General features: G+C 46.6%; 1 protein-coding gene across 1 annotated transcript in view; it reads right to left on the bottom strand.

Annotated features, from left to right (window-relative positions):
- Positions 1–1,117: 1,117 nt before the first annotated feature.
- The window catches only part of LOC149344773 (uncharacterized), a 109,771-nt gene continuing 87,727 nt past the window's right edge, over positions 1,118–23,161 (bottom strand). Inside the window, exons 6-8 of the mRNA XM_089547300.1 lie at positions 12,345–12,506; positions 10,602–10,724; positions 1,118–1,360 (exon numbers count right to left, since the gene is read on the bottom strand). Of these exons, the coding sequence (XP_089403426.1) occupies positions 1,146–1,360; positions 10,602–10,724; positions 12,345–12,506 (500 nt within the window). The 3' untranslated portion in view covers positions 1,118–1,145. The remainder of the gene's footprint in view (positions 1,361–10,601; positions 10,725–12,344; positions 12,507–23,161) is intronic.

The raw sequence follows: 23,161 nt of genomic DNA on the forward strand, positions 1-23,161 counted from the left end.
ATCAGTAACTGACGAGCAGTTTTTCCCCAAGTGAAATTCGCCCTCACAGGCACAGCAAGTCATAAATTTCCCATCTTTCGGTATGGCTTTTGAGCAAGAAGTACACAAAGAAGACATGGTGCAGTCAGCGGCAAAACACGAAAAGTGATGAATTACAACAGGTGTAACCAACACTCACCTGCCAAAAGCGAAGCAAACGTTTAGACCGGGACAAAGGTTTGCCGCTGACTGCAACGGTCCACGAAGTTGACGGTCTTTAAATAGTCGGTGATCGGCGCCAGGGGGACATCTTTGGCAGGTCCAGAGCGAATGAAGGCAAGGATGGCTTGCGATGTCGAAACAACAGCTTTCTTGAGCCGCATGCGCAGATCAGTCACCCGAAGCAGTTGCGAAGGTGATAGCCGTTGAAGATACGAGCCGCTTTCCGGCTGATACTGTCCCCTGGCTTGCAGAGCTCACCTGCCAAAAGCGAAGCAAACGTTTAGACCGGGACAAAGGTTTGCCGCTGACTGCAACGGTCCACGAAGTTGACGGTCTTTAAATAGTCGGTGATCGGCGCCAGGGGGACATCTTTGGCAGGTCCAGAGCGAATGAAGGCAAGGATGGCTTGCGATGTCGAAACAACAGCTTTCTTGAGCCGCATGCGCAGATCAGTCACCCGAAGCAGTTGCGAAGGTGATAGCCGTTGAAGATACGAGCCGCTTTCCGGCTGATACTGTCCCCTGGCTTGCAGAGCTCACCTGCCAAAAGCGAAGCAAACGTTTAGACCGGGACAAAGGTTTGCCGCTGACTGCCAAATGAATGATTACGAATGATCGAATGATTACGTTACTAATTTTTCTGAATCACCTTTACATATAAAAGATCATCTCCCTACAATTTCCTTGGTTTCGATGAGTGCTGGATTCTTCAGTACAATTTCTGTAGAAGCAAGCTGTGGTAGAAAGAGATATGTTCTCCATGGAATACCACAAAACATTTTTGGTAGTTTCGGTAAGGCTATATTATATTGGTAGTTTCGGTAAGGCTATATTATATGGCCTAATGAACATGCAGTTGTTATAAAAATCTTTGTCATCTTTTTTGTGGAAACGAAGAAACGTATACTCACCACGAACCAGGAACCTGATAAGGGATCCAGTCCCTTAGGCATTTTTGGTAACGAGAGAAGCCGCAGAAAAACTTATTGGCGATGCGAGCCACGGCGATTGCTCGAGCTTGTATCCGTCGGGAATTTCTTCTTCTGTATCAAGCCTCCTGAAGACTTCGATCACTGTTCCATCTTTCTTATACCTCGAAGAGATTAAGGTGTCGTTCACGCTCAGCGTCACTGTGTAATTTCCGAATGTAATCTCGGGACCTGCATGCAAGAAGGAGTTATTGATTAAGAACACCCCTTGGTTTCTGTGGCTGTTGGCTTCTCTCACTGTTTAAAAGGAAGGCATACATAGGCAACTTGTGCCTGCATTAGGATAATTTTTATTGCGTATGGTAAAAGATCACTAAGTTATAAGTGGTTTCTAATAATTTTCTGGCGTAATGAAAGGTTTAAAAATAATTATTGTGACAGGAGCTAAATAACGAAACAAGACTATCTTTCATCATATGCACCATGCCGCCACTAAATAAAACGTCTCTCACAACTTGTGAGCAGTGCACTGGAACGGGATCTTGCACTAGCATGTAAAAGTCAGAATTTGAATAACTGCTCAAGATTAACGACATTGCATGCGTGACTGAAGCCCTTGTTGTTGCTTGCCGTGAAATGACCAGTGCCCAGGTGATGGTTAGCAGCCAGTTACGAATATTTCTCACGTCCACAAAGCTCTGATAGCTTGGCCCCAAGCTTGTTGGCTCCAATTCCACCTGCCGCATCAATGGAGTATAATTTTTAGGCGGCGCCTATTGTCATTTCGCACAGCGACTTCAACATTATGACGAACCTCAAGCCGTGGTACTATTGAACAAACTTCGCGTGAGTGTTCCTAGGTTGAGAGATAGGCAGACAGGTGTGTTGGCATTTAGAAATCGCACAACGTACTAACATCCATTATTGTATATCTTTCACACATACAGGCTTTATAGCCACAACGAGCCACGAAAGATTGAAGCCAGTGAGGCTAGCATGGCTGTTCTGCACCAATGTGCGCACCACTTTAACCATCTTTAACAGACCGGTACCGTACGGGACCTTTACGATCATAAGTATTTCCTCTTCACGAAGAGCAATTAACGATCATCGCGTCCTTAATTGTGAAGCGGGTGCAGCACTCAAACGCAACTAAAAATTCTTTTGCCTTCTTAGCACCCTCGTCCTTCCTTTTGAGCTGCTGAGAGTTGATTCAGTCACCTGAAATTGGTTGGGCGTGTAAGTGTGTATTACTATATAATTTCCTCTCGGTCTGAACTTCGCATCGTAGAGCTAGTATTCGTGGCAGAAATACTAAATACTTTTTAAAAGCTTTCGTTCAAAAACAATCCCTCCAGATAAATACGTTTTACCGTTCTACAGTTAGTCTAAAGCAGCGTAGTGGGAAACAGCATATCGCAAGTTCACATTCCCTCTGTCCGTAAGGAAAAGGATAACAAGGCGTGCGATAATTCGGACACAGGCTAGTCCATTAACAACTGTGTTTGAATGAGTGGGGTCTGTCTTTCAAGAGTTGAAAATGTCAACTCGCATCGTTCACAAGTAATACCCTGGCGGTGCGATCAGTATGGAATTTGGATGGACTTCCTCTTGAAAGGTGTCGAGATTAGGCTACAAATTCTCGAGGGCTGTTTCTGAGAAAACTTCATACGGTACAGGCTTTTCTTTAATATTCCATCAGTAAGGGAGGCAATGAAATGCGACTGAAAGCAACTCTTCATTGGGTTGACTTGTACCCACAAATAACTGAAAAATTCGGCGGCGGCGATAGTGACAAACGGCGCTCGGTGGTTGTCGATGGACAGAATCACCGCCGCTGCCTTCAATATAAAGCTGGCACGGAACCATCGAGATAAAGCGCCAAAACAACCACAATATTCTCGAAGAACGTACGAAAGGTTGAGCTTGGCTGCAGTCATTCGAGATATAGTGTAATCTTGCATCACAAACAAAGTGACAAAGTCACGTTCCGGTAGCTTTGAGGAATGAACAAACATATAAGCATCAAGCCCCTGACTACCTCCTGTAATCAGGCGGTAAATAGCATTGGCGAGATCGTGTCTGCCTGCCTGGCACCTCTCCTTATTGGAACTTTATTGCTCGCTTTATGGAGGACTGCGGCAGCTGTGTAATCGTTATAAAATATCTTCCAATATTTTCACATAACACTATTCTAATCCTGCAATCTAATGCCTGCATGACAGCTGAGGTTTCCACTGAGTCAAATGCTCTCTCGTAATCAAGGAAGGCTATATATAGAGGTTGGTCGTGTTCTGAGCATTTCTTTATCACCTGACTGATAGCGTGAATATGGTCTGTTGTCTAGTACCCTTTACGAAAGCCTGCCTGATCAGTTGGTTGATTGAAGTCTTGGGTTGTCCTGACTCTATTAGCGATTACCTTAGTAAATACCTTGTAAGCAACTGACTGTAAGCCAATCGGTCTGTAATTCTTCAAGTCCTTGACGTCTCCTTGCTTATGAATCAATATAATGTTAGCGTTATTCCAAGCTCCAGGTACGCTCGAGGTCAGAATGCATTGCGTATACAGGGTGGCTAGTTTTTCTAGCACAATCTCTCCTGCGTCCTTCACCAAATCTGCTGTTATCTGATCCTCTACCAGCTGCTTTAACATTTTTCATTGCTCCTAAGGCTTTGTTTACTTCCTCCTTCGCTACTGATGGGATGCGTCATGATGTGCTCGACTGCCTCTCTCAGTAACGTTCTGATTACATTCGCTACAGTATAGATTTGTGTAAAACTCTTCAGCTACTTTAACTTTCTTATCCATATTTCTAATGAAATTGCCCTCTTTGTCTCTTAGCGCATGCATCTGGTTTTTCCCTGTACCGAGTTTTCTTTACACTGCTTTTAGGCTACCTCCATTCTTTAGAGCATGGTCGATTTTCTCCATGTTAAACATCCATGTTAACTTCGATTGCTCTGCCAGTTCTATTCTGTCGGTGGAGTTAGACGTCCTCATGCTTTGGGTTTTCTTTATCAGATCTTCAGTCTCCTCAGATAGTTTGCCTGTATCCTGTCGAACCATCCTACCACCTACTTCTGTGGCTCACTCCGTAACGATAGCAGTGAGATTATCGTTCATTGTTTCAAGATTACGGTCGTCTTCTTCAGTTGAAGCGGAAACTTTTTTCTGCCGCGAAATCCTGAATTCCTCAACATTCCCTCTTAACTCTAAATGGTTAATAGCCTTCCGCTTCACTAGTTTCCTCCGTTCCCTCTTCAAATCTAAGCTAATACGACACCTTACTATTCGGTGGTTGCTAAAACGGACCTTTCGACGACCTTCACATCCTCTACGGTGCCAGGGAGCGCTCTCAGTATGAAGTCTATTTCATTTTTAGTCTCACCATTGGGCCTCTTCCACGTCCACTTCCTGTTGCTCGTTTGCGGAAGAAGGTATTCATGATCCGCAAATTATTTCTATCAGCGAACTCTACTAATAACTCTCCCCTGCTTTTCGTAGAACCTATCCTATAGTCTCCCACTGCCTGGTCTCCAGCCTGCTTCTTGCGTACCTTCGCATTGATGTCACCCATCAGTAGAGTGCACTGTAATTTTACTTTGGTCATTGCGGATTCCATATCTTCATAGACTCTTTCAAGAACCTGGTCATCATGGCTTGATGTAGGCGCGTAGGCCTCCACCACCTTCAGCTTGTAATTCTTATTAAGCCTAATTACGATAGCTGCCCCCTTTCGTTAATACTATAAAACTCCTGTATGTTGCCAGCTATATCCTGATTCATGAGAAATCCCACACCTAGTTACCATCTGTCTGCTAATCCACGATAACACAGTACGTGCCCGCCCTTTAGGACTGTATACGCCTTCTCTGTCCTCCTAAGCTCACTAAGTCATACGACATCCCATTCAATACCTGCTAATTTCTCCAACAGCACTGCTAAGCTGGGCTCAGCTGATAAGGTTCTAGCGTTAAACGCTGCCATGTTCAGTGTCCAATGGCGGCCTGTGCGGAGCCAGAGATGTTTAGCACCCTCCGCTCCGTTACAGATCTGACCGTCGCCTTGGTCAGGTGCTCCGCAGCCGCTGGAGACTGAGGGCCGAGAATTAATTGGTTTGTTCATAAAAGGTTGCGGCCAAGTACTGCACCAGGGTGGCCAAATCCTGATCTGGTGAGGAAGTGCGTTGTCGGTTCTGGTCACCGAGATCAGGCTGCATTCCAGGCCTAGTTACGCAATTCTATCGACACGCGGATTTTTTTTAAAACCCGGTGGAGAATTGTAAGGCAGTGGGATTGGAACCCCGGTCCTCTTGCCTGCGAGGCGTACGCTCTACCTCTAGGCCATCGCTGCGCAATATATTACCACAGTGTCGCACAAATTATGTTTTTGCAATGTTACGGTACACCTGACATAAATACTATGTCCATTACTGATCTTAGCAATATTGTCACGAATATTACACGCCACACAGTTAGGGGCCCAAGAACTGTTCCACACTGCCGTGCGCTCACAAGCGAGATGGCGAAGCACTTCTTCCTCCATTTCTGAGCTGTATCATTGCTCTCTCCTCTGCAGCATCGCCTCGATGCGGCCCGCTTTCACTGAGGGGAAAAGGGGCTAGACACAGAAAGTTAAACACCAGTTATCACGACAGAGAACCGACGGCACTCAGCGTCAAGTACCATCAGCAGGACGGCCGTGGAACGGCTTCATCCGAACGACGTGTACAACATCCGGATGCGGTGGTCTGCGCGATGGGAGGCCTGGGGTTGCCGGTGAAACTTCTTACGTCACGTCACTAATGCTGCGGAGAACACTGTAAGGCCCCTAAGTATCGACGCAGTAAATTTTCAGACAACCCACGGCGACGAACTGGTGTCCAAACCCACACATGGTCGCCTGGTTCGTACGTGACAAATAGTACGTAAACGCATCATCGTGCGGCCTTGTTCTCGTCTATTGGCTTAATCAAGAAGACGGCGCAAGGAAAGGCTTTACCTTAGAGGATTTACTCCGTAAAGAATTCATTAAACAGGCATTGTGAACAAGCGAGAACTTTCTACGACCACGTAATTGGTGAAAGCTTCAAAAACCGCGTGTCCTCACGCTGTGCGTCAGGGAACCCGTCGTATGGAACAAGGTCTCTATTTCTCGAAAGATCATTTGTAGACGACAAAAGTGACAAAGCCGGAGGATCACGTTGCGTGTTACGTTCTCCAATTTCCTATTTACATTATCATAAGACAAATGGTTACACCTGCAAAGCATCACGCCCTGTGCCGATCCAATCCCTCCTAACCGCTAGTAGGCCTCCACCAGCGGTGGCAGCGGTCTTGCGATTACGCCTATACCAGCCCAAGTGTGTGCGCGTGCGCGCACGCACACACACACACACACACACACACACACACACACACACACACACACACACACACACACACACACACACACACACACACACACACGCACACGCACACACACGCGCGCGCGTGCGCGCACGCATGCACACACACGCATAACGCGCGGACGCAGGCCACGCATGACGTTTCACGTCAGACTCGCGATAATGCAGGGCGTTCATTGGCCGCCGCTAAGGACGAGGGTGGTGATGGTGAACACTTTGAAGACCAGGTTACTCGACACATAAATAAGCCCGTACGCAGAAGATTGGAGAACCGTCGAGATGGCGAAGCAATTTTTCCACCATTTCTGAGCTGTATCATTGCTCTCTCCTCTGCAGCCTCGCCTCGATGCGGCCCGCTTTCACGGAGGGGAAAAGGGGTTAGACACGAAACGTTAAACACAGTTACCACGACAGAGAACCGGCGGCACTCAGCGTCAAGTACAATCAGCAGGACGGCCATGGTACGGCTTCATCCGAACGACGTGAACAACATCCGGATGCGGTGGTCTGCGCGATGGGCGGCCTGGGGTTGCCGGTGAAACTTCTTACGTCACGTCGCTAATGCGGCGGAGAACACTGTAAGGCCCCGAAGTATCGTCGCAGTAACATTTCAGACAACCCACGGCGACGAACTGGTGTCCAAACCCACACATGGTCGCCTGGCTCGTACGTAACAAATAGCCGTCCGAGATTGTAGCGGTCAGCGTCGACGTGCTGTTGACGGTGTATTCGCTGCCTGGCCAGTTGACGTGTTTCTTCAGCCCGCTGAACAAAAGTGGCGACGTAAGATCTGGCTCTCGGTCACACTGAGGGTCGACGGGAAACATGGCATCCAAAGAAGTAATAACTGGACGGCCGAAGACAAGCTGGAAGGGCGTGAGCCGCGTTGTCTCCTGCAGGGCCGTATTGTAAGCGAACGTTATGCATGGGAGAATTTGGTCCCATGTTTTATGCTCCACATCCACATACATAGAGAGCATGTCGGCCAGGGTTCTGTTAAGGCCGTCCACCAAACCATTTGTCTGTGGGTGGTACGCTGTTGTACACCTATGGCTGGTGTGGGTCAGATCTAGGACTGTCTGAGTCAAGCAGGGCGTGAAAGGAGCTCCATGGTCAGTAATGATAACCGCAGGAGCGCCATGACGCTGCACGATGTTGTGTACAAAAACGTAGCTACTTCGACAGCAGTTCCTTCTGCAAGCGCCATTGTCCCAGCGTACCGCGTTAAATAATCCGTCGCTTCAGTAATCCAACGTTTTCCAGTGGATGACTACGGGAAAGGGCCGAGTAGGTCCACTCCCACTTGTTGGAAAGGAGTCGGACGCGCAATGGGATGAAGAAATCCTGCCCGTTTGAAGGGAGGAGCCTTACGGCGCTGGCAGTGGTGACAGGTTTTGACGTATGTCCGCACTGATGGAAGTAATCTGGGCCAGTAGTACCTCTGCCAATTCCTTGCTAAGGTACGACTGACCCCCAGGTGGCCGGCAGATGGTTCGTCGTGGCAAGCGCTTGAGATATCAAGTCGCAACTATGACGGGAATACGAGCAGAAATAGTGCGGTGTTGCTCTCAAAGTTACGCTTGTAGAGGACGCCGTTTTGCAGAGTGAAAGATTCGAGCCCACGAAGGAAAACACGAGGAAAGCGGGGACCATCGCACCCTTCCAGGTAGGCGATGAGGGGCCCTAACTCCGGGTCCCCCCTTTGAAGCTGAGCTATATTGATTGTGCTAACAGCACCAAGGAAAAAGAAGTATTCAGTTATTTCCGGGGAAGCCAGGTCCACTGGCGCGCGTGATAAACAATCCGCATATTGGTGCTTCCGCCTCGACTTGTACACGACCGTTACGTCGTACTCCTGCAAACGGAGGCTCCACCTCGCCAACCACCCAGATTTAGGCGGCCAGCCAGCATAACGAGTGGTGATCACTTACAACGCGAAAGGGTTGTCTGTAGCAAAAAATTCTGTAGCAAAACACAAATACCATCGACAGCAATCTTTCGCACGACACATGCCACGGCAGGTATGTGTCGCAGGACACATGCCTCAACAGGCTATGGTGTCGCTCGACAGATCTCACGATATAATCCAGTGTTTGACGGAACCCCGTCTGGTCAGGTAGTGGCATAGTAGAATGTAAACTTAGGTCACTGACCACGTCAAACCCCTTTTTGACGTGGTCAGTGACCCAAGTTTACACTCTACTAGGTCTCACGATAGGCACTTTTGTCGCATGGAAATAAGTGTGCTAGAAGTCTGTCGCACGACTGAACCCGTGACAGGCAACTCTGTCGAGGCACGCAGGCCCTGTTGCGCGGATCGACTCTCTTTGTCGCACGACAGCACCTGCGACAGAAACCTGTTGTGGGACAAATCGTGCTACAGGCACCCTCTTCCCACGACAAAATACAGGAATGATGACTGTCGTGAGAGAGAACCCACTACAAAGACCTTTGTCGCGCAAAAGAACCCACGACATGAGCCCCTATCGCACGACAAGATGCACGACAAAAAGCTTGTCTCGCCACACAAAATTTTGTCGCGCGAAAGATGCGCGGCAGAAAATCCTGTCGTGCTTTTTGATCGGGAAAGGTTCTCTTCATAGCTGGCGTCCATATTCTCATCATGGCTGCTTGTTTATTTTCATTCGGAACTGTATTCCTGGTTTTATTTTTATAATCCTTATTATATTTTTGTATTTATTAACACCATTGCTGATTTCAGTGTTACCATTTGTACCTCTTTGTTGTTTTCTTTATGATTCTTTGCGTGCTTGCTGTTGTTTTAAACTAGTTTTACAGAGATTTGTTTGCATTGTTACAAATAACATTTATTTCTGAGTAACATTTTCTCTGTACCCGTCCCTCCCCTCTGTAATGTACTATCGGGGACAAAAGTGGTATACTCCACGCGGCGGGAGCCGGAGCAACGGAAAACTACGGCATTTTGGCGAGCTGAACCACGAAACATAGAAACGAGCCAAGCGGCACACCTGCTGATAATAAACGCCACGCATTGGCTGTCTCGATCCGAGATGCCGCCTGTAGATGGCGTTGCAACGCAGTTTTCCGTTTCTCCGGCTCCCGCCACGTGGAGTATACCACTTTGTTCCCGATAGTACATTTGTACCTTGAGGGTGCACTTAATAAGAAATTAATAAATATTGAACTGGACGAAGACGGCGCCAAATATACACGTACTTATTAATCTTATGTCGAAGTTATTCAAATTTCATTATGCATATTAACTGAAGCTTTTGAGTGCTGGTTTCCTAGGACCTGGTTTATGACCAATGAATACTTTGCGTTTATGATGCGGGCGTAGGGACCCTGAATAGATGCTCTTCAAATTGCCGGTACACTTTTTTCTCCGTGCAGCACTCATACTGTGCATGCCTGAGGTGACAGCCAGCAATCCAGTGACGTGGCACAAGTTATCTTTTGTGAGGAAAGGTGTATTTGATTTTAAATTGTATTAAGTGCTGCATGCGTTTCTTACTGCATACGCGCAGACTGCAAAACCTGAAAATAAACAGGCTAAGATGCACATACGCGAACGCAAATATTTAATCATTATGTCATCGGTGACAGCTGTGGGCTGCGATAGGTACAGTGGCTCTAGTCATTCTGTGGACAATTATCTACCGAATATCCAACAGACACAGGTTTATAGCCTGATTAAAGATAAGTGTACTAAAGGTGGAAAGAAATTTTAATGTTGCAATGCCGTTAGACAGTCGAGAGGCAATTATCTAGGCGTGATGAAGTGGAATAGGTAGAGCTCTCTGTACTGTCTGCAGACAAGTCTGCTGAGCGTATGCTTGATTTGTCGTGTCTAACAAATCGTTGCCAACATTTTTTTATGCTCAGAGAGAACCTGCACACATGTCACGGAGCACCAAACAACGCGGACAAACTGCATTAGGTTTGTACTACAGAGGTTCATAAGTTTTATACGCACACTTTGTAGAAACAGGGACGGGAAAATATGCGACCACAGAAAATATCAGTGCCGCTTCATGTAGCCTCAGTCAGACATTCTCTGTAAAAAGGAATAGCACTTACGTTCGCTGGGCCAGTGAATCCCCAGAGACATGACATCGGACAATGCGGTCGGAGTCACGCAGACGAAGGCACTTAATAAGTAATCCGTGGCTGTCCATGAAATGAAAGGGACTTCTAAACGACCTGTAAAGATAAACCAAGTTTCTCAGTAATACTCTCAATACCTAATGGGCACCCGCCATTTAAAAAAATGGTTTATGAATGCACGGCTGAAACATGATACACGTTCGAAACCAACCTAACCTGCGGTTTGCCAACTGCCAACTTAATCTGGTCCCCCACTGCTGATACATGATTTTGTCAGTGCAGGTGCCTATCAAAGACTACACCCAGGTATTTAAAACAATGAGTATATTTCAGTACAGAGTTCTGAATAGTAATATTTATATATTTAACATCTACTTGTTTACTACGCTAGTGAAATATAGCATTTTTTTCTTTTCTCAGCCGCCGCGGTGGCTCAGTGGCTATGGTGCTCGGCTGCTGACCCGAAAGACGCGGGTTCGATCCCGGCCGCTGCGGCTAGAATTTGTTTGGAGGAGAAATTCTAGAGGCCCGTGTACTGTGCGATGTCAGTGCACGTTAAAGAACCCCAGGGGGTCGAAATTTCCGGAGCCCTTCACCACGGCGTCTCTCATAGCCTTATTCGCTTTGGGACGTTAAACCCCACAAAACCAAACCACAAAACCAAACCTTTTCTCAATATTAACAGACAGCTTTTTAGCTCAAAACCAGTGAGAGATGCATGCTAAAATTAAGTTCATTTTAGACTCAATTTCCTCGATGTTATTTCCTAATAACAATTATAGCGATGTCATCGGCGTACGTGAACATACCTCCGTAGCCTAGTGCACGTGGGAGATCGGAAATATATAAAGAAAAAACCATGACCAAGCAGTCTCTACTGTTCATTTTATTTCCATGCGCTGGACATTAGGAAGTAGAAAATATTTATCGATCCGCCCTTCTCTATTTCTTTAAGCTAGTTCTTACCTCTTATGTAATACCCCCGATACAATGGGGCCTTTAAGGTAAATAAACTGAACTGAATTGAACTACGTCCTCATGTAACAGTGAGAAAAAAATATCGTTGCTAAGGTTGCCCGCCAAAAAAGAAAAGACAAGTCGCGACGCATACTGTAAGACCTGCAAGTCCGTTTTCCAGTAGTAGAGCGAAGTATATGCCTAGAAAGCATTTTTTCGAGCTTCCAATGAAGCAGCATTACTGCATACAGAATGTTGCTTGAGTTTCCCATAAATACTTGATTTCTCATGAGCCCTAGGCTCGAAATGTGGCTAAAACTCATCACCCTCCAAACATTTTCCCGCCAACAGACTAAAGATCTCCACTTCTGTGGCGATCGTTTCTGTCTGACTGCTTCCTTTCCAGCTTATGCCGTGTAACGGAAAAGACTACGGCGGAAGCCTAGTTGTAAATTGAGAAATTTGCCGTGCACTTCTGGCCTGTTTGCACCCCAGAGTTAAGGCCTTGAGCAAAATTGAACATATTATGGCGGTTATGGTTATGTCGAGAAAATAAGTTTTTGATTCGGGTAACTCTGCAGATCCGACAGGTTCATTCAGAGGTCTCACAACACAGCAATATGCATGCTATTTCCGAAATTGTAGGCTCGAATCATTAGCAATATGCGGGTGCGGCCACAGCGATTACGGAAGGGGAGGCAAAGTTTCAAGGTTACAGGCGTCGGCGTTTAAAACCAAAAGTAGAAATGATCGACTCACCGTACGAAGGATGAATAATTCTCTTATCTCGGAAAGACCATCCATTCAGCTCGTTCCAAAAGTACACAGATTGATGCGGAGGAACGTGGCACTCTAAGGAAGAGGTCTCAGTATTGTTGTAAATAAAATTCCTGTGTAGAGTTGTCACATCCCAAACATCCTCTGCGAAAGAAGTTAAAAAGAGCAGATAACTTGCATAATGTAGCAGTTTCGTGTAAGAGCTCTAATTGGTAATGTTGTTAATTGTGTCTGCTGTGCGCCCATCGAGACTCGTTTTTAAAAACAAGAAATAATACTGCTGTGTTACGCAGAAACTTACTCAGCACGACAAGCGTGCGCTTTTCGTGTGAACCAGCGTCCATATCGTGGGAAGTGCGCGCACCCCCCCCCCCCCCCCCCCGTCCTCCGGTGGTGCGCACCCTACCTTCCCCAGTGAAAACGACAACTAAAATCCGACAAAAGGACAGAAACATCGCTAAAATCTCTAGCGGCAGAAAAAACAAACAAGAACTGATGGTAATGTTAGCGGTCAGATAAGCAAGCAGTCAGAGCAAAGTTTAGGGGCAGATGGTTGAATTTAAGTGGGCCTACTGTAGATATTTCGGTGCCCATAGCTTTCGGCTGCTACGCTCGTGAACGATGGTTCGACTTTAGATTACGGGCTGCACTTCTATAGAGGCCGAAAGCAAAAGCTCCGGTGTACTGAAGTTTAAATGGGCATAAAAAAAACTGAGTGTGCGAATCATCTCGAGCACTCAACTAAATCGTTTACAGATTGGATGCTTTGGCAGCTATCAACTCAATAACCAACTCTTTTAGTGGAGTAAACCGCGAATTAGCGAACTATAACTCCAGTCCGCTGTTTTCGGTATATGGCAATGGGGGTTTAACGTTACGAAGCGACCCAGGCTGTGAGGAAGGCCGTAGTGCAGGTTGTCTTGAATAAACAGCGCGAACGAAGACGAGCACAAAAGACAAGAAAATGGACGACACAGCGCTGGTCATCCAGCGCTGTGTCAGCGCAAAAAGCTGTGTCAGCGCAAAAGCTAACAAAGGTCAGCGCAAAATTTCCTGAGCTTCTGGGTTTCTTGAACGTGCATTGATATCGCAGAGTACACAAGACTGTAGAATTTCCCTCTCATAGAAATCCGGCGCTTGGCCGGGGTCGAACCCGCGTCTCTCGGGTCAGCAGCCGGGCACCATAACCACTGCGCCACCGCGGCGGTGGTCTGATGTTTTTAAAATCCAAGTTTGTCAGCGGCTGCGCTGGATGACCATTCACTTTTGCACGTCTCTTTACAGTGTCATAAGAAATGGGCCTCATGTCTTCTTCCCTCGACATGCGTCGCTCATCACTAAGCCACACACTTTAGCGACATTGGTCCAGCTTCCCACAAAGAATTGGCTGTCATTTGAATAATGCTACCTGCACCTTTGAATGAAAACTCTGCTCATTCAGCTGTTCAAGATCGACTGCTTTTATTTCGGGGGATGAGAGTGTAGCGCAGCCTCTCAAGTGCTTGCGTGTATGGTTGAAAACATGCTGCGAAGCAAGAATATTTTTCAGAGAAATAGCTCTGCACCGAACTGAGTTATATCACTTGAAGCTTTGATAATGTACTCTTATGTCAGCAGAGAAGAGCTATGTTTTGTGCTCACAAACACCCGGTGCCGTAGGGGACATGTAGAGAACATGCAGCCTGGACACAGGAGGTAACAAAAGGTTCATTCAATCACCGCTGCTGGTTCGGCCAGGAAGGTGATGGTATTCACAGTGACAACAATCAAACTTAGCCCCCAAGTTTGCGCAGCGGACCCGCCAGAGCTGAAGAAACGTATGAAATATAAACACCCTCGTGCCGTTTAACCGCTATTCAGGCTAGCTACTACGCAGAAGAGCAAGGCTCCGGGCTAATTGGTGATGCATTTAAAAGGTCTCAAGAAACAGCACGAAGAAACAAGGACACACGGACACAGCTGCAAGTGAGCCCTCGTGAGTGTGTCATTTTTTCGTGTGTTCGTGTTTTTTCGTGCTGTTTCTTCCTTTTAAAAGCTACTGCGCAACTTGAGGCCTCCGCTACATGCACCACGGTCGAGAGCGGTGGCAGAGCGCAAAAGCTGCGGCTTTGAAAGACTCCGTATCAGGCAGATCTCTCATGCGCATAGAGACGAAATTTTTCATGGCCATGTAAAATGCCCGACCTGTCATTGGGCCTCTTCGGTTATCCGCCTCTGGCTGCTCGCGGGCTACTTCCGGGCTGGCAGAGCGCGACGCCAGGCGCTCGAATTTCTCTGGCTGCTCCGCGCACTTCCGATGGCTGCCCAGAACGCGTTCGTTTTTCTCTGGCTGGGCGGTTTCGGGCTGCCAGCGGGCAGCCAGACTCGCCAGGACGATTTTGGGCTGGCAACGCTCGGGCAACTAGCAGACGACGGAGAGGTGGAATGGTAGCGGGAAGCTCGCGCGGCCATTTTTATATGGACTATAACAACCATGGTTCTTCATGGGATTGGGATCTTTTGCGCGATGCAGGCGCTTGTTTCGACTATACCACGGTGCATATCATCTGTGTCGCCTGCAATGCCACCTTCTGCGGTAGTTCTCGCTGCTAATTGATATGTTTCCTTGCGTATGCGCGATCGTATTGCGATCGTTGCACCACCTCGCAAGCTAAAATTCTGGCTTCATATTACGATCGCATACTTCTCATTCACACAATATTTCGGCTGTTAATTCCGTGCAACTGGCTGATATTGCGATAGTGTTCGAGGCCTTCCACGAGAGCTGCCGCAGATTCCAGCTCCGAGTGCGCGCTCAGAAGCGCGCATATATGCATGTGCTGATCCTGGCCAACCTGCTGAAGAAAACGAATCACCAGCCAGTTTCTCTGGACATCGGGTATTTACATCATTTAGCTATTGCCGCAGGCCACTGCATAACATTTCAGTGGGTACCTGCTCACTGTGGCATTCAGGCTAATGAAAACGCAGATGAAGCGGCCAGTAAGGGCCATCAACATCGGAGATACATTCGAACTTTTTTCACGAAATCTGATGCGTCCCAAATGGCTAAAAGTTTTGCTTCCGAAGAAACGTATCGGCTTTGGAGTTTGCCGACACATCAGTACCAATTTCTTCACTCAATCGACCCACATCTTAGATGTGGGTCGATTGAGACCTAACACACCCCAAGGAAGTGTGTTAGGTCCGCTGTTGTTCAATACATACGTTAATGACTTGGTGAATATTGATAATACAGTAAAACTAGTGATATATGCTGATGATAGTACTATTGTTATTTCTGGCCCTAATGCTGATGGTTTAATCATGCAATGTAATGAATTTTTAGCTAAGCTATCTACATGGTCCAAGTTAAACAGACTTCAAATCAATTGCACTAAAACTAAAGCTATTATATTCCGCGCTAAAAACAAATTAGTTGAAATAAATCACACTATAACCTATGAGCACAAAGAAATTGAAATCGTTGAAAACCATAAAATATTAGGTGTACATTTTTCCTCGCATCTAACCTGGGATGCTCACATTGATCACCTTCGTAAAAAACTTTCCTCGATTACAGGAGTTATATCGCGCTGGCGTACAGTACTTCCACCCAAGATAAAACTTCAAGTATATCATGCTTTGTTTAACTCTCATTTAAGATACTGCAGTCTAGTTTGGTGCACAACCACCAAAACCAATTTAAATAAACTCCTGGTTTTACAGGAAAAAAATCATCCGTTACATAGCAAATATTGAGCCCATGGAAACTACAAAGAGTGCATTTGAATCATTCAATATCATAAGTGTAGACAAGTTGTATGAATTTCGCCTATTACATTCAATCTACTTTTCCTCCCCTGAAGTTACTAACCTTCTAACGTCCTTGGCATCCTTAGAGCGACGAAATATTAGCGTGCAAACAAGAAATGTTGATGCGTGGGCAGTTCCTCATTTTCGTACATTTTATAAATATCAGTCACTTACCCATAACCTCCCTACAATACTAAACAAATACAGACACACAGTGGGCTTGAACAAAAAACAATTACATTCCTATTTTGTGCAGTTGTGATCCATTAATTTTTGTTTGTTGTTTCCGCGTATGTGCTTTTCAGTTGTTTTATTTTGGTTTCAGTTCATTACTGGTTGCTTTATGTGATTGACATCATTATTACTTGTCACAGTAACTGTTTTATTATTACCCTATTACTGTCTTCCTATGTACTATTCATCTATTATGTTTCTATTTCTTTACGCTGCTGCCTTGTATTGGTCTCTTGGGCCTCGTCAAGCTTTTGTGTAGCTTTTAGCCCAAGAGACCATCCAGTTGTCTTCTGGAAAATAAAGATGTATGTATCAAGACTCTCCCCAGAATTCCTCGACATCTGGAAGCACTTTATGATCGACTTAGTCTGAATGCTACAGATACAAACGGCTTGCGATACTGTTTTGGACAAGTGGACAGTCCACATTGTGACAACTGTGCCTCGATAGAAACTGTGGAACATATCTTGCTTGAGTGCCCTGCGTATGCTAACGAGCGTGCGTACTATGAACATTGCATGCAGAAGCTCTGCCTAGTGCCCCTAACAATGGACAAAGTTTTAGGTCCCTTAGCCTGTCTTAGGCAACAGAGACTTGCAATGAACTTTCTATTTACATATTTAAAAGACATTGTACATCTCGATAAGCTTTAATTTCACTTGCACGTTACCTTCATGCATTCTTCATGCAGTGAACTTCGTCAGCCCATTTGTCGGACTATGCACTCCATCATTCCATAGGTTACATCAATACTCGCCACTGCATCCTTAGTACCCATTTCATGGCCGCATTTTATCTTCGTTTTTTTTTACCTCTTCTACACTGCTCTCCTTCTGTCTTTATCTCGCAAATTCCCCTCCCTACGCAGAGTAGGATGCCAGCGATTTTTTTAACGCCGGCTAAATTCTCTGTATTTCATTAAAGAGTCTCTCTCTCTCTCTCTCTCTCTCGCATGGTCTTTATTGCGTTTGGCGCAGTGCACAGACGGATATGTTTGAGAAACGCTTGACTGAAACATGTCCTTTATTAAAAGCTCTCACGACCACATTGCTCGAAGCATCTCTTCGGGCACATATGTGGCCATACGGTTACTATTACGGCAGCCGACCAAGTGCTGATTCCATCGTCGCCAACAGTTGTACAGCTTGCTGCTTGGGCCTTCTGCCACATATCCGAGAAGTACCGTAGGCATGCATCTCCTCGCGTTTGGCTCATTAAAGAAGTAAAAAGAATCTCCCAGCGCTGATCATCATACAAGAAAAGGCGGTACGTGAGGCGCCGACACGCAGGGCTTGATTGTAGCGCCTTTCATTCCAGTGTCATTTCTCTGCGGTAAAGCTGTATTATTACAGATGCGATACGCCGCTAAACTTTTACAGTACACCCGCTTGTTCTAGGTGAACGTTCAACAAGCTGATATGCGCTTTTGTCGAGATTAAATGTGTGCATTCCTTGCTCGCAGCAAAAGCCGGCGGCCGACAGTGCACAATTGAACGGAATGCATCCTGATTCTTTTCTGATTACAGCTTACAGGAAGCAGTTCACGAGCGTAGAAATCGCAACGACCACAGCAGAGTCAATCACCATGCAGGGTCGATCGTCTGCGGTCATACCGGTCATATATACTTACTGCGTAGTAAACAAACACGCAATAATCCGAGAGTACAGAGTGTCGTTTGATAAGCAACGGGCAGTTTCTCCGTCCAGTGTGGTGCTGCGATTGCACATAGCAGGCTTTTGAAGATTTCTAGAAGCTTACACCGCACGCTGTGCACCGAAGGCGCACGCTCGCGTTGTCGTCGCCGATGTATACGGGTGCGAGCACGATCAGCTGTTTGTTATGCAGTCTGCGACAGCCATCAAGAACTTCTGGTCGTTATTTTCGATACCAAGCAGCCTATTTCTGCCGTGCGCGTGCGTAGCAATGAGACGCAGCAGAACTTGAAGCTACAGAGAGGATCTGCCCTCCGTAATCCGCATTTGCTTGCCGCTGTGATTGCCTACAGGTTGGTTCTGGTCTAGGAGGATATGAAAAAACTGCTGGTGTGGAGACGGCGCGGTGGAAGTGAAGCCGCCCGGCGCCATCTTGTGGTGGCAAGAAAGCGCCAGGCCGCACGCCGTTTCGCGCGCAGTGCCGTAAATTTTCCCGCGCAAAACAACGCCTTTATGAGCTGAAGCGCTTTAAAACGCGGATTCAGGAAGCATGGTGACATCATGCGTAGCATACGGATGCAAAATCTGCGTGAATTCGGCGCCGGGAATCACATTCCACAGGTGAGTGGGAGAGAGCTGTTCTTAGAAGTTGGCGTGGTGTCTGATTTGTTTATGGGCAGTTGACACTAGTCGGAGATATTTAAAGCAGCGAATCATTGGCAAGTTTCATAATTCTCAGGAACGATGCCTTTGGGAACGAGCAGTCCGCAGGGAAGACTGGCAGCCTAAAAAATGAGATCGCTTATGTTCAGAACACTTTACAACAGATTGTTTTGATCGACCTAGCCAGACTACACGGCTGCGACCTGGGTCAGAACCTACTTTGTTTCGTGCCTTTCGAAGCTATCTTCAGATACCGGTAAGTGAGCGAAGAATTGTTCGGGCCGTTGTTCGCCATAAAATCATGCAAGATTAAAGACGGCGGGTGCAAATACGCTAAAGGCGTGTACTGCGCTCCTCATTTTTTGTAGCAAGATTTATTTAGTAGCTCTACAATGAAAACAGTTCTTTAATGAAATGATGAACATTCGGACTGTGTCTAAGGTTTTTTTTATGCATGCCCTCGCTTGCTCGCCCTTCACTTACGCACCCCATTAAAATGAATTGTGAAAAAACAAAATCAGCGTTCTAGGGCTTATAGAAAGAGCACGTTACAAACGCAGCAGGCTCGGACTCAATCAGTGGTTGCCGTTTAGTTGCTGTGCTCTTTGACATCGTCTCTTTAACCTTTGTTTCATGAAAAGGCACTAATTATGATTGAGGGGCCATCAAACAGGAAAAGAAATCGTAGAACGGTAAAGAGTTTGTAGAGGAATGATCGAGCACTAGCTGTTGTGTGATCGCAAAAGAGTGGAAACCTAGTAGAGTGCTAACCATTCGGCCATCGCAGCGATGGCCTAGTGGTTGGAGCCTCCGCCTTCTATCCGTGAGGTGCTGGGAAGCTTGGTAAGTGGTAGGTTATGGTCTTGTAGACCGGCTTGCTGCAGCAGATAGTGGCGCAAAATTGAGAAAAAGAGCTACGAAAAGCTAACGCTTCCTAACGTATACTTCAGACAAAAAGGAAGCGACCGCCACCGAAGTCGCGAGTGGCTCCATTTGCTGACGATCTCGAAACGCCTGGGTGTGAGGAAGCGGGCACCTCAGCTTCAGCTACGAAGCAGTTGCATAAGGAGAAACTACTAGCCACAGAGGAAGAAACTCTGCATCTGAGGAAAAAGATAAAGACACTACAGCAAAGCAAGCGAAGGCTGACAAGAAGAAATCAAACAGCCGAACAAATTTTTAGGAAACTAAAAGAAAAAACGCTTCTGTCTGCAGAGCAACGGCAAAAACAAAAAGAAAGTACCCTCCAGAGCTCGGTACGTTTGCGCTGACTTTCCATTTTTCCATTTTTGTTCGCTCCCAATTCAACGATGCCTTGCCTTCCCAGCGCGCACTCAAGGAATGGTACAGAAGTGTTGATGGACGTCCAGGCTTCACAGATGAAGCATTTTTCTTCTTTGATAAGCTGGTTAAAGGCCGCACAGAAGCGTTGTACTGCGCTCTTTTTGCAGACGACACGGCTATTAGGAAGCACGTCGAGCTTTTCGGCGGCAAGGTGGTAGGTTATGTTCAATCCGGAACAGGCCTTGAGGATAACAGCCGCCCTGAAGCACGCAATGCATGTGTTTTCATTGCATTAGGCATCAATATGAGACTAAAGATTCCAGTCGGTTACATTTTTAATGACTCACTCACGAGCTCCGAGAGGGCAGAGTTTGCAAAACAATGCATCGAAAGGCTGGCGTTCGTTGGAGTGGCAATTATTAGCCTAACATTTGACGGTGCATAATCGGATTTCCCGATTGCAAAATGTGTTAGAGAAGAATTGTGCCCTGACACTCCGCAGTTTTCTGCAGCTTTTAACTACTCAGCTGATGCATAAAAGGATGTACGGATCATTTTAGATTCTTGCCACATAACAAAGCTGGTCAGAAACACGCTGGCGACCTTGAGCCAAGTCACTGATGCTGAAGGTCATCACGTGAAGCGAGCCTATATAAAGACACTGGATGCTTTACAGCAGGAATAGGGCCTACGGCTTGGAAACAAGCTGACGAAACTTCACATTCAGTGCGAGAAACAGAAGATGAAAGTCCGACTTCCAGTGCAAGCACTCAGTTCGTCAGTCGCTGTTGCCTTGGAGTTTTGCGAAAATTTCCTACAACTGCCAGAGTTTAGAGGAGCAAGTGCCATGGCGAAGTTTGTAAGGCTCTTTGATCGGTTGTTTGATCTCCGCAACTCGAGAAATCATATGGCAAAATCTTACAAGGGTGCTCTACGAAAGCAGAATGAGGCTTGTTGGAAACCGTTTTTCGCTGAAGCTTGGGGATACGTCAAATGACTGAAGGATCGACCTGGGCGCATATTTTGGAAGGACCAAAAAAGACGGGATTTCTAAGTTTCCTGATCGGCATGAAAAGCACAGAAAACATATATAATGACCTCGTCATAAAAGGTCACCTGAACTACCTTCTGACGCACAAAATGAGTCAGGATCACGCAGAAACTTCCTTCGGGTGCAGTCGTGGGCAAGCTCAGTTCAGCAATAACCCCACAGATCCTCAGTTCACTGCGGCATATAAGCGCCTTCTTGTACAAACTGAAGTAAAGTCATCCTTATCCGGCAACTGCTCACAGTATATTGTTTCTATACTTGGTGCATCTGCGAGGGCAGTTCCGGATTACTCATCAGCGCATATAACAAGGACAAGGAGGTCAGAAGTTTCGGAGCTTGTCCAGCTGGAGGACCTCGACTACAGCACGTGGATTGACTATTCTGAAAGCCTCTCACTCTTCGTGAGTTCTGCGGCATCCTATATCGCAGGCTTTGTTTTAAGAAAAATTTCTGCAGGAAGCACGTGCGCAGAGTGCATTGCAGCCCTTCATACGCGTGATGAACCGCCTTTGGTAATAAAGAAGAACCGAGGCGGGCTGATTTCACCATCGCAGGAGGTGATCGCACTCTGTGAAGCAACAGACAAAGGGCTGCGTCGGCTCGCGGCGGAGTCTAAAAACCTGAAAGCAACCCATGGAAGGATGAAACAGCTAGTCCTAGAGGTACTGAGCAAACAGCAGAAAAAAATGGTTTTCCTGGCTGAATGACCATCTTCTGCACCTCGACGCGGTCGAAAACCACGTAGATAACTTATGCAAGCAAGTAGTCGAGTACTACGTCAAGATAAGACTGCACCACATGACAAAGGAGAGAAACGAGAGATGGTTAAAGAGAAGTTGGGAGCTGTTCTCTCAAGGCTGGTTATTTTCAAAAACCAATAAAATGACAAGGCGTGCGAATGCAACTATTGCGAAACATGAAAGGAGAAAAACCCATAATTGAACGCACCATTTTTCCGAAAAACTAGAAATAAACGGTGAATATTTTTTTCGTCGCTGTATAATGGCTCATGAACTAGAATTACTCTAAAAAGTGCTGGAAGGCTGCATTGACTGTGGTGTCAACGTGCTGTGCTACGCGGTTTTTCCCCACCACAAGATGTCAGCCGCCGGCTTCACGCCGGCCCATTGCAAAGGCTTCCACTCCAGCAGTTTTTTTTTCGGTGGCCGCCAGCCCATGTGACCATGATGCGTTTTCCTCTCGGAGGCGAACTTTCTGGAAGCAAGCGAACTGCCCGAGCGCGGTAAATCAAAGAAGCTCATTGCGGCATACCACAACGCTACTTACAGTAAAGCGGGTAAAGGTTTCATACAGCTTTCATTGCTAAGTAAACGGTTGCAGGTTGCTGTAGTGAACCTGCAACATAAGTTAAGAAGGCCGCCTGGAGCAAGCAGGATTGCTTTATATCAAGGCAGATTTCGTTCATTAGTTATCACTAAGAGACCAATTTAAGCCACTGTAGGCATTCAAAAGTATTGCTTAGAAGCATAAAAAGCGTCGAAAGAATGCACCAGTGGCACCCTGATTTCTCTTAATAGATTGACTACAGAAGAGTTTTTGCTAGTGGTTTCACCGTCACACATGGAAAATCCCAATTTCGGTTTTAGCCCAATTGTTTGTTTTCGACACGAGCGCTCCGGTACTAGCCGAAGACGTGTCGTACTGCAGCAGCATCCTGTATCAGGGTGCTCTTGGGAAGTCTTTCCCGTTTCTTTATTAACAGCGATGCTGTTTAAGCCGGAGGTTGTTTCTTTAGTGGTGCGCAGCGGTGGGTGTGTTCGCAGTAATGAGGTTGGGTGTGGAGAACGTGCTCCATTATCTTGCCTACACAGAAGTAAGGGAGATGGTTACCCTCCCATCTCACTTAAACTAGGGAACCATCCCATTCCCCTCGTATCAAAGATTCGCATCCCCGGCCTCGTTCTTCACTCCCACGGTGCGCACGACGACACCATCCAAGCTCTCAAGACCCAAACCCAGCAAGTCATCCGTCTAATCCTGCGCGTGGCGAACCGGCGCGCAGGTCTGTGAGAGCGGAACACTCTCCGCCTCACCCAAGCCTACATCACGAGCCGCACGGCGTACTCACTCCACCTAAAGCAGAAGGAGCGGGACCACA

This window comes from Amblyomma mixtum, chromosome 5 (assembly GCF_055824585.1).
Source record: "Amblyomma mixtum isolate Tamu chromosome 5, ASM5582458v1, whole genome shotgun sequence".
NCBI classification, from domain to species: Eukaryota; Metazoa; Arthropoda; class Arachnida; order Ixodida; family Ixodidae; genus Amblyomma; species Amblyomma mixtum.